Consider the following 12040-nt stretch of genomic DNA (forward strand, 5'->3'; position numbering starts at 1 on the left):
TAGGTTGCAGATGCAGTGTAGACTTAGGATATACTCTGCATTTGAGCACCTGACTGACTTGCAATTGTGTTCCAGGGCAAGGAGCAGTCACCCAACCAGCAGATCCAGCTCACTAACCTAAGACCATACAAACTGCAAGAATCAAAGTAAACAGCGATCGTAAGTCACTGGCCCCAGACTAAGGCTGCAAATTCAGCCCCCATCCCAGTCCAATACCTGCAGTTGAGGAACCGGGGCACAGAGCTCAGATCAAGTGACAGTCTATAGAACCTTCCAGGTAACTGACAGGGTTGGGGAGTAATAACAGTCTACTGGAACAGCAACCAGGGGCAAGCATATAATTGTGTTTCCCAGATCCAAAGAGAGATCAGAAACTTGTAAAACTCAGATGAGAAGGGGAGCAATCAAACTTTGTCCCAGATCAGTCCACTTAGGATGCACTGAAAGTTTACAGGTACAGGCCTGAGCTACCTCAGAAATCCTTTAAGAACAAAGCACTCAGTACCAAGCAATGATGTCATAATGCCTGAATCTATGGTACAGATTAGTTGCATCAGTTTTTGTGGTTTGCAAACAAGAAAACAATAAACTGAAAATGCAACTTTAAAAAAACCTAAAAAATAAACAAATTTCAAATACACAAAAAAACTTCCAGGTAGAACAGTCCGTAACCTTAAAGAGTTGCCTTGGGAATTGAGAGGTTCAATGATTTGCCTATGGTTACATTGCTAGTTTGTATAAGACAGGACGTGAGTTTTTCAGACTCCAATATTGGTCCTCTATTGCTATTGGGACTGTTATCCAACCTTTACTTAAAGAAAGCATGTTGCAGTGGAAAGAAATGAACATCAGAAGAAACCTGGATTCCTATCTAGCCTCTGACACCTGGGACATTTTCCTCATCTCTAAAACAGCAGAAATTAATAACACCTATCTCAGTGTGTTGGAGTCCCAGAATCTGAGTAAGAATTTCTACTTTCCCATTTACTGCCTTTGGAACTTTGGCCAAGTCACTTTAAACCCTTTTGGACCTGTTTTCTCTTCTATAAAAAGGAGTAGCTGGAGTTCATGGTGCAGTAGATAGGGCTGGCCTGGGGTCAGGAAGACCTGAATTCAAATACAGCTTCAGATTACTTAGTGGTTGTGTGACCCGGTGCAAGTCATTTAACCTCTGTATGCCTCAGTTTCATCTGTAAAACGGGAGTAATAATAGCACCCACCTCCCAGGATCGTTGTGAGGATCAAATGAGATAAAAATTGGAAAGCGCTCAGCACGATGACTGACCCACAGTAGTTGCTACATAAATATTAGTAATTATTAGTATAATTATTAGCCTCTAGCTCTATGATCGTAAAGCATGTAAAGTGCTTTGCAAACATTTAAGTGTTACATAAATATCATCTAGTTATCCCTCTATTCGATGATCTTCGTTACCTCACTCCATGAGGTAAGCTGAAGCAGAACAAGATTCTGCTTGTGGCAACGTCCTGGAAACGCGGGTAAACTGAAGTACTCCCGGTTCCGTACTCGTGGGGCAGACTTCAGACCAGGCAGTCTGACCAGCTGGAGGAGCGAAGTCCGAGGGATAAAGCAGAGCCCCGGGGCGGCAGGGGCGGGACCACGTGCGAGCTCTCCGGGCGACGATTTCCCCTCCCCGAGGCAACGCGACGGGCAGCTAAGGCAGAGAGCGCCGAGTAGGAAGATGAGCACGCTCGATCCGATCGGCGCTCGCCATCCTCCCACGTCATTTTCAGCAGCTAAGTGAGGGGAGGCCGGCTCGCTGCCGCTACCTCGGCGGCCGCCTCCGCCGCGCCTCGTCCCTCACCCCGGCGGGGAGAGCGAGCAAGCACAGAGCGTGTCAGCTCCGAGGTAACGAACCCCGCGCGCTCCCCGGGGCCCGGGGGGAGGGGAGGACGACCTAACGGAGAGACCCCAAGTGTTGGGATGGCAGTAGGCGGAGCCAACGCGGCTCTCACTTTCGGTTCTGCTGGCTCGAGCGCGCGCGCGCGCGCACGCACGCGGAGACACGTACGCACCATGCACGTACGCACGCACGCACCCACGCACATACGTACATACACACACGCGGAAGCGGGAAGCGGCACCGGGGATGCGGAACGCAGCGGAGGTGCAGGTGGCAGAAGGTGATTTCGGCGAATTTGGGGGCTCTGAGACGATTCCTCCTGGTCCAAGGCCACCCTCCCAGGTGACCGCTTCTGCCTGAGGCGGGCGTGGCCTCGGCATCCTGCCCCACCTACAGGGAGACAACCCCTGCCCACCCCTCACATACACCTGTCCTCTGCATAGCCCATTGGATACTTCCGTCTGTAGCCCGGCACCTGCTCCCACCCGGGCCTACACCTGCTGGGGCCGGGGCGGTCGCACCTCCCGCGCTCCTTGGTTTCTTGACACTTCTGACCTGGTACAGGTTTTATGGTCTGGCCTCCTCTACAATCTAGGCGCTGGAGCCAATAGTTATTTGCCTCTTCTTGGTTCTAGGGCGAAAAGTGCCTGTGGGCGCTTCCGTGTTAGGGGCAAGTGTTGAAGATTGCTGCTTTTACTCCTACAGAGGGATTGAATTTTGTGCCATGAAAGTTATCTGTAAAAGTCTTGTTAAAATATCTGATTTTTATCTGCATATGAAGCCCTTTTAAAAACACAAGTGGGTATTGATTGTGTCTATGTAGATGCACAAGTACTTGTATATATTTATGTATATATGTATATATACACACATAATTAAGAGCATTGAATATATGTATGTGTGCATATATATGCATACACACACAGTGCTTTCACTTCTGTATATGTGTATATATTTAGTTATTTTTAACATGGTGTGCTAAGATATTTAAGTCAGATCAGCAAGTCACCAATAATTTGCTCAGCACCAACTATGTGCCAGGCACAGTACTAAGAATGACAAAAGACAATCCCTGCTCTCAAGGAATTCCCAATCCAATTGGGTGTGTTATCAAAATAACTGGATTTCAGTCACCTATATATTCCACCCTCCCACATCAGTCTACTTAATATTTTCAGACCAAAGTGGCAAAATGTTATTTTATTGATATAGGGGAGAGGGGAAACACTTCAGAAATCAATTGTTTGGCTTGACTTTCAGGGTAAGCACTTAAAGAAGTCCTTAAAAGTTTAGACAACTGATATTTTTTGCCCTGAACTAGACATTTTTCAGAGGCAGTCCTCTGCATTCGTAACAAAAGGGATTTTTTTTTGCCAGAAGTTCCATATACTCATGAAATCACAAGGCCATACCAGAAAAAAAAAAAATTAAGCAAGATTGGTGCTGAATCTTAATTATACTTTGAAACAGTAGATGATAATAAAAGAATATTGATAATGTTAGCTTTGCATGTAGTTAACTATAAGCAGTGATTATAAAGAGGCCATTTCTACCACAAGCTCTTTCTTCCCATTTCCCCATACTCAATCACATCTACATTATATCATGACTTATATAACCAGAACCAAGCTTATTTATGTGAAATGTCATAATCATTTGGGTTTGAAATATCTACTGTTTCATTGGTGGGACACTATTTTTTTAACTAAGGACAGAAAAAAGTGGGGCCAGATTAAGTAGTTAAATAATAATTGTAGCCTTTCAGAAGGTTGTAGATATTACTGGCCCATCAAAAGCTACAGTGTGATGCAATAGACATAATATGCTTGATTTTAAGACAGAGGACCTGGGTTCAAATATCACTTCTGCTACTCTTACTCTCCATATAATTTTGAGCAATTTTTTTCAGTTTCAATTCAGTTCAGCATTCATTTAATAAATGTCTACTATGTAATGTCTATAAAATGAGGGGGTTAACTAAGTGCTCTCTAAGGTCTTTTCCAGCTCTAAATCCTATGAACCTATGTGCTAGGAACCCTTCAACTAAAGAAATACCAAAAGTGTACACTGCCCTTGGGAAGCTTAAGTTCCTCAATTTCTTGGTTGACTTTAATAGAAAGCCTTAGGGCAGTGGATTCTCAGTCCTAGTTTTACAAGAACTTAGTATTACATCAAGGATCTATATTTTCCTGGGTGTGGGAGCTCTTATATGATTGCAACACTGAGTGGTTATAAGAATTACCAGTTATGAGCATTGTAAAATTATAAAAGTAAAATTAATTTTTGATCATTTTAATTTTTCAAATGAATATATGTCAATTAGGATTTTTCCTAGCCCTTTTAAAATTTAGTAAGGTTATGAAATAAAACTGATAGGATTTCACAAGTTCTCCAAAATGAAGCTGTTAATCTATTACCTTAGAACTTCAGCCTCCCAGTTGGATTAACTAAACCTTAGTCATACCAATATATGTTAGTGGGCATAGTTCCTTGGTTTAATATTCATTATAGAATGTGACTTAATTTAAATAATTTTTGTTACTGAATAAAAACTGTATTGAGAGTCTTCTTAAATTAGCCAAAATGTTGTTTCTTTATATTCAGGAATTTTGTTTCTAAAACTATACTTTTTAGCTCTTAAAAACATTTTTGTTAAATTTGTGCATTTTGACTACTCTAAGGCCACTAAATATATACAAACTTATTATTTTAAATTGTTGTGTGATTTCATGCATGTAATATTAAGAATGGTACAAATCCTTCTAAGCTTAGAGTTCCTACAAGTTTGTGCTTGGAGTCTATATTATGTTATTAAATTTTATTACACTTAATGAGTGACTTATTGAACAAAGTTATTCTCACTGCTAGCTGAAAAGAGACTCTAACTTTTAATTCTAGAAGTCCAGACATAAAAAAACATCAAAAACTGTAGCTCATCACAGTACATCCATTAAACTCCTTTTGCCAGCTGTCTGCATTCCCTTTAAATTCCTCTTCCACCCCCCATCACTTGCCTCTGGTTTCCTGCTTCCTTTGTTGCCTGATTTGGGATCACAGAAACATGTTTTTAGTAATCTAGCTTCTTTGACATCTTTTGCCTCTCTGCTTACATTACATTAATGTTAACTACCCAAAAGATTCTACTGGGATGAAGAGACAACTTTAACTAAAACAAACAACATTTTCAGAGATTTTACTATATATTAAATATACGTAGTTTACATGGAAGAAAAAATAGGAAAGAACCAATGCTGAGAAGTAGGGAAGAGTCCTTGCTTTATGGTACTTTCCATTAAGCATAATCACTCTAAGCCTAATTGTTTGTCACTTCACTATTACCAATTTTAAAATAAGTGCAAGTATCAATGTTTTATAGCATCACAATAAAAGAAACTTTGATATTATTTAAAAGAGAAAAGTTCTTCCAAAAATTATGTTTCAATGGACTGGTTCATCTAGAACCCTGACTTAGTGGATTGCTGTGCAATCCTTTCCTTGGATTGACTGAGCTTCAGGAAATAGTTTCCCCCATTCCCCCACTTGCCAGCATTTTAAGTATCTGAATATCTGTCCTAGAGGCTGTGAGCATATTCCTTTTCCTGATCGTTGCCTGAGAAGCAAGCCAGGATTAGAACTGTACTATCTGTCATCAACCGCTGAGGAGTGATTCTCAGAAAGTCAGAGACTAAAAGGAGACCCAGGGCTGAGGTAGCTGGAGGTATTCCCAGTCCAGTTCTAGTTCTCCTTATCTCCCTCTCCCTCTTTCTCTCCCTCCCCCCTCCCCATCCCCCCTCCCCCCATGATTCAGAAATGAATTTGATGTACATTACATCAAACTCATGTATGGTATTTTTGCCTGGCACTATGGTGGCAGGCTGATCTGGGAGTTTTGGTTATTTCAGCCACTAGAATGTTGACAGCAGAAAGCAACACCACTACAGCAGCAAAATTCTTCCTTCTCCCACTTCACAAATATTCTAGATGGTCTGAGGATTTTGCTCACTTTAACAAAGCAGGAAGTAGCATTACCACATGATATTCTCCTCTCACCTTCTCCTAGTAGCGGGTTAGAATGCACAGAACTAGAGGATACATATCTAATTATATAATTTAAGAGTGTGAAAATAGGATTTGTTACATAACATTTTACTTTAGAGATATTCTGTACTTAAACATGAAAGTAAAACATGAAGTCTAAATATGTTGCATAGATTATGTTGGCTCAGTAATCTACTGTTATTTTATGAGTATTGTATCTGGAGGCTGCATATTCTAGAATACCATATTGAATTACAAAAAATCTGATAGTGTCTGCATGACTAAATTTCTGTGTTGAATGCAAGATAAGGGGTTTTGACAGCTCTCTTTGATTACTGTAAACATTGGCTTGTTTGATTTAATTTGAGACCCAGCCAATTTGAGAACCAGTCAGCTAATATTTATTAAGTCCCCAAAGTGTGTCAGGTACTGTGATAAGCACTGGAGATTCAAAGGAAAATAATAATAGCATTTATATGCTACTTTACGTTTGTGAAGAGCTTTCCAAACATTTTCACTTTAAAACATAGAGGTGAGACAGGTGCTATTATTACCATCCCAATTTTACAGATGAAGTAACTGAGGCAGACAGAGCTTAAGAGACTCATCCAGGATCACACAGCTAGTAAACATCCAATAATGTGCCATCTAGCTTTCTGTGCAGAAACAGTCTCTGCCTTAAAAGAGCTAAAGTTGCACATAGGATGTGTATAAAAGATACAAGTAAAATACAAGGTAACCTTGGAGAAGAAATTATTAGGGGCTTGGGAGACAAGAAATGGCTTCTTCAGTGAATGGCACTTGAATTGACTCTTGAAGAAACTCAGGCATTCCAAGAGGTGGAGATGAAGAGAAAGTACATTCCAGGCAATGAGGAACAGAGAGATGAGAGATTAAAGCATTGTGGGAATAGCAAGTAGGCCATTTGGGCTGGACCAAAGGGGAATATGTACAAAGCAAGACTTAAGAGAGAAAAGAGAAACCAGAATGGTGCCTTGGCATACACTCAGTGTTGGCAGATGTGATGAGATGGATGATAATCAAGCAAAGGAAACTGAGAAGAAGCAGTCTGACTGGCAGGAGGAGAATCAAGAGAGATCAGGGCCAGGAAAACCCAGTGAGTGCAGAGTATCCAGAAGGAGAAATCGATTAATAGTATCAAATGCCACAAAGAGATTGAGGGTGAGGACTGAGAAAATAACTTGGCAATTAAAGATATCATTGGTGACTTTGGAGATAGGATTTTCAGTTGAATGATAAAATGTGATGCCAAATTGCAGAAGGTTAGAAGAGATGAGAGGAGATGGGGACACCAAATGTAGAAGGATTTCTCAAGGAGTTTGCTTGAGAAAGGGAGGGAAAGGTTCATGGATGATATCACGGCTGGTAGGACCTAGTGAGAATTAGTATTTGAATAGGATATGAAAGACAAGCATCTTTTAGGCGTCAGACATCAAAGGTAAATTTTCTATAAAATCTGGTCTTTGATGCTATTTGAGAATGGAAAAGTAGGTTTCTGATTAATAACACCTTTAAATAGAAACAAGTTATTGTGGCTGTTAAGGGAAGATTTTAAATTAATATAGCCCAGAAATTAATACAGCTGTTGCCCAAGGTAAATATATGAGTTTGTCAGTTTCACATCCTTTACACTCTTTCTTGGCCTAGTCCTTGGGAATGCTTACTTTTTGATATGAGTTCTTCATCAAGTTCCAGAGGGCCTTAGCTTCACATGTCCAACACAAGTATAAGGGATTGGAACACTGGGTAATAAGTATGAATAGAGGAAGTGTTGGGGGTGGGGAAGGAATACACAAACCAGTCAGGAATACTGCTTAACTAAAGACATCACATTAACAGTGTCTTGGTGTTTATCAAATATTTGTTGAACATGCTCATATCATTAAGTAAGGGAGGTCCAAGTTCCGATCTGTCTGTATATGCCCTTTCCCGGTGGCTAAGGGAGGGAGGCTGCCTCAGAGGTCCCCTTGCTTCCCATAACTGGATTTCCTGCCTCTCAACTGCAAATAGTCCTACTAAAAGAGTCCTATGCCAACTCTCTTTTCTGTGTTTTTATTATCTGTATTAGTGTACTCACCTTTGGCATGGTTAATTTAATTGAATGTTAAGAGAAAGAAAAGAATAATGACTTTTGTGAGGGGAAGGAACATATTACTGAAAGATACAAAGAAATAAAAAGGCACTTTTTTAAAAATCAAAGCTCAGTAGATGCTTTATACATGACTTGAATCTGTAATGTCACACATTTTTTCTCATTGATTTTTGTGAATTTTGGCCTCACTACTGGAGATTTTTTTTCTGGATGCTACAACATGAAAACTAGTTTAAAGTCCATAGGGTCATTTGCAGAATAACACTAACCAGTGTTGATTATGTCGGACATTATGTTATTACTGCTTGTATGTAAAAATTATAAATTTCGGAACTTCATATGGCACACTTATACTTTATATATATATGTATATATATATATTTATATATATATATATACCTTTTGAAAATAAGTATCATCAAGACTACTCTCTTTCCAAAATAATTTTAGACATTTCAAGGGTAAATAGTTGTTAAATAGTTTTGTCATAAGCACAGTAATTACAAAGCTATAAATTGACATGCTTTTCAGAAGTTTATTCAGATAAGAGACAACTGTGTTTTTCCCCTCTTTAATATTTTATTTTTTCCCAATTACCTGCAAAAAACAATTTCAACATTTTTTAAAAATTTTAATTTCTAAATTCTCTCCCTCCTTCCACACCTGACCCTTTATTGAGAAGGCAAGCAATTTGATATAGGTTAAACCTATGCAGTCATGCATACTAGTCATTTCCATATTAGTCAAGTTACGAAAGAAAACACAAGATTAAAAGAAAAACAAGAAAAATAAAGTTTAAAAACATATTCTTTGATCTGCATTCAGATTCCATCAGTTCATTCTCTGGAGGTGGATAGCATTTGTCATCATAAGTCCTTCAAAATTGCCTTTGATCATTGTATTGCTGAGAATAGCTAAGTCATTCACAGTTGATCATCATAATATATTGCTGTTATTGTGTATAATGTTCTCTTGGTTCTACTTACTTTTTTTGCGTCAGTTTTGCATCAGTACATGTGTTTCCAGGTTTTTCTGAGAACATTCATTTCATTCCTTATAAGATAGTGGTATTCCATCACAATCATATACCACAACTTGTTCAGCCATTCCCCCGTTGATGGGTGTCCCCTCAATTTCCAATTCTTTGCCTCCACAAAAAGAACTGCTATAAATATTTTTGCACCTATTGGTCCTTTTCCTTTTTAGTTTTTTATCTCATTGGGATACAAACATAGTAGTGGTATTGTAGGATCAAAGTATATATGCCATTTTATAACCTTTTGGACATAGTTCCAAACTGCTCTCTAGAATGGTTGAAACAGTTCACAACTCCAACAACAGTGCATTAGTGTCTCAGTTTTTCCATATTCCCTCTAACATTTTTCATTTCCCTTTTCTTTCATATTAGCCAATCTGATAGGGGTGGGGTGGTACCTTAGAGTTCTTTTAATCAATAGCAATTTAGAGCATTTTTTCATATGACTATAGATAACTTTGATTTCTAAAAACCCAAAGTAATGAGAAAGATTTTAGGAGTTACAAGTATCATTTTCCCGTGTAGGGATAGAAACAGTTTAACCCCATAGAATAACATATTTTTTCTTTCCTATTTACCTTTTGATGTTTCCCTTGAGTCTTTGAAAGTCACATCTTTTCAGCTCTGGTCTTTTTATCAGGAATACTTGAAAGTCCAAATAGTTGTTTACTTGCTGTTTGGTTGTCAGAGAGGTTTGTAACATCAGGAAGGTGATGCCATGACATGGATTCTGAATGGGTTAAATGTTAGTATCTGGAAATTGCTATGAATTGAGCCTTTCAGCTTTCCTTGCCAAAAAAAAATATTTATAATATTACAGGCATGAGGCTTCTTTAATTCTTACTCTTAAACTTACCTAATTTTCATCTACCTTTATGTGATGTTATCAAGTATTATTTATAGGTTTCTTTTACAGAATTTTTCTCACATTTTTTAATGTTTCCCTAAATCATCCAATAAAACAGAAGTTGCTACATAAACTGCTGCTACATTTTATATACACTTACCATGAGTCCTTCAAGACAAGGTAACAAAGTAGACTGTTAAATGATGTTTCTCATTACCTTGAGCACCTGATAAAGACTGTTTTTACCAGTTACTTTCAGAGGCAAACTTACAAGCCATTCTTCCAGTTAGCTACAGCTTCCTTCTGCCTTATGAATGAAAGTATGGTTGATCATGGTTTTTTAGATAGCACTTTTACAATACCAAGTTAAATTCATTCTTAAAGAGATTCTAAAAAAAGAAGTGTTTGACTGTGAACAGACTCTTGTCCTCCTCAGCTACCTGTACTCTGATACTCTTACCATAGAAGTGAATAGGAATCTCTGAGGACTAGTTAGGTTGTTTGTCAGTTCCATAGGCTGGCATGACCAAAGACTTCAGTCATCATATGCATTTCTTTATTTTTTCATTAGCCTTAAAATTTAGTGCAATTAGTATTATGAATAATTGCTGGACACTTGCATTACAATCCAGTGTTCTTTTTAAGTAGTTAAAAAAAAAGGAGTAATAGAAATAACAAATAGCTGACATTTAAATACCCTATCTGATTTGAATCTCACAACAACCCTATGAGATAGGTACTACAGGCATTATTATCCTCATTTTAAAAATGAAGTAACTGAGGATCATAGAGGGTAAGTGACTTGTCCAGGATCACACAGGTAGTATTTATCAGAAGTAGGTTTTGTAATATTCTCTCTGGTGCTAATTATTGAAAATGTTGACAAAGAATCTTCATGGAAATGGTTTATGAGTTGGACTATTGTGCCCTTTAAAAAGTTACATGAATATATAATCCCAAAAGTTATTTTCTGTATTCTTTTTACTGTCTTTGAAATTTTACAAGTAAAAACTAGGTGAATATTTTATTTTATAAAGGATTTCATAAAAAATGAAAATATAACTTGTGACCTTCATTTTGAAACAAATATAGGAAATAATGTATTTTACAATATGGCTTTTATTTTGGTATAATGTTGAAAATACATGTTTTATACATATGTATATTATTTGCCCTCTAAAATGTATAATCCCAGGATTAAGTTAGTAATTTGGTGTTAACCATCGGTTTGTTGCCATGGAAATGAGTATGATGTAGGCTGTTTAATATTGGACTTCACCATCATCTTAAACAGGAGAAGATGAATTGTGAGCATAAGCACATATATTTTGATGGTTATGAAAGGTAAACAAATGTTTTTATATTGAAAGTGAGTAAAACCAGTTTATGAAATTTTAAAATATAATGTTTAATGTAAGATAAAAAAAATTTTGTGGCCTAATAGAAATATAATTTCACCCTGTGGTCTGAATTTCACACCTCTTCTTTGTCTTATTCTCTAGGACTTTGGTCAACATTCCAAGGAAGACCTCAACAATAGATAGAGAAGGTAGCTCCATAAGCACTGAATGCGTCGAACTAAGAACAATGGATCTGAAATTCAACAACTCCAGGAAATACATTTCTATCAGTGTCTCTTCCAAAGCCCAAACTATGTCACCACACATCAAGTCAATAGATGACATTGTAGTACTTGGCATAAATCTCAGCAAATTTAACAAAGCCACTCAGTTTTTCATATGTGTTACAGGAGTATTTGTATTTTACCTAATCTATGGATATTTGCAGGTAAAGAAAAAAAATCACATTTTCATTTATTTCTTATTTAATGATGCCACTTATTCTTATGGGATAGTACATATGTATACGTGTATATTTGTGTGTGTGTGTACACTGTTTTGCTGACTTAGTAAATCCTAGATTTTAAGTAAACAAAAGTTTTATGAAATATACTTTTTAAATCAGTTTTTCTGCTATCTCTGATAGGATAAAGTTAATTCTACAATTCAAGTAAAGGAACATTATGATTTTCATAAAAACCAGAGCCATATTTTGTGTTGAGTCTTATTAGTGATAGAAAAAGTTATAAAATTTGATTGTAATAGACTACCTACAGATTTACATCTTCTTTTGGAGGTATG

At 37.6% G+C, this 12040-nt stretch overlaps 1 protein-coding gene across 1 annotated transcript in view; it reads left to right on the plus strand.

The window, feature by feature from the left end:
• The first annotated feature begins 2092 nt into the window (after positions 1-2092).
• SLC35B3 (solute carrier family 35 member B3) overlaps positions 2093-12040 on the plus strand; it is a 46378-nt gene continuing 36430 nt past the window's right edge. The window contains 3 exon segments of the mRNA XM_027845428.1: positions 2093-2207; positions 11402-11434; positions 11436-11687. Of these exon segments, the coding sequence (XP_027701229.1) occupies positions 2112-2207; positions 11402-11434; positions 11436-11687 (381 nt within the window). The 5' untranslated portion in view covers positions 2093-2111.

Source organism: Vombatus ursinus, unplaced genomic scaffold, assembly GCF_900497805.2.
Source record: "Vombatus ursinus unplaced genomic scaffold, bare-nosed wombat genome assembly UNPS02000577.1, whole genome shotgun sequence".
NCBI lineage: Eukaryota > Metazoa > Chordata > Mammalia > Diprotodontia > Vombatidae > Vombatus > Vombatus ursinus.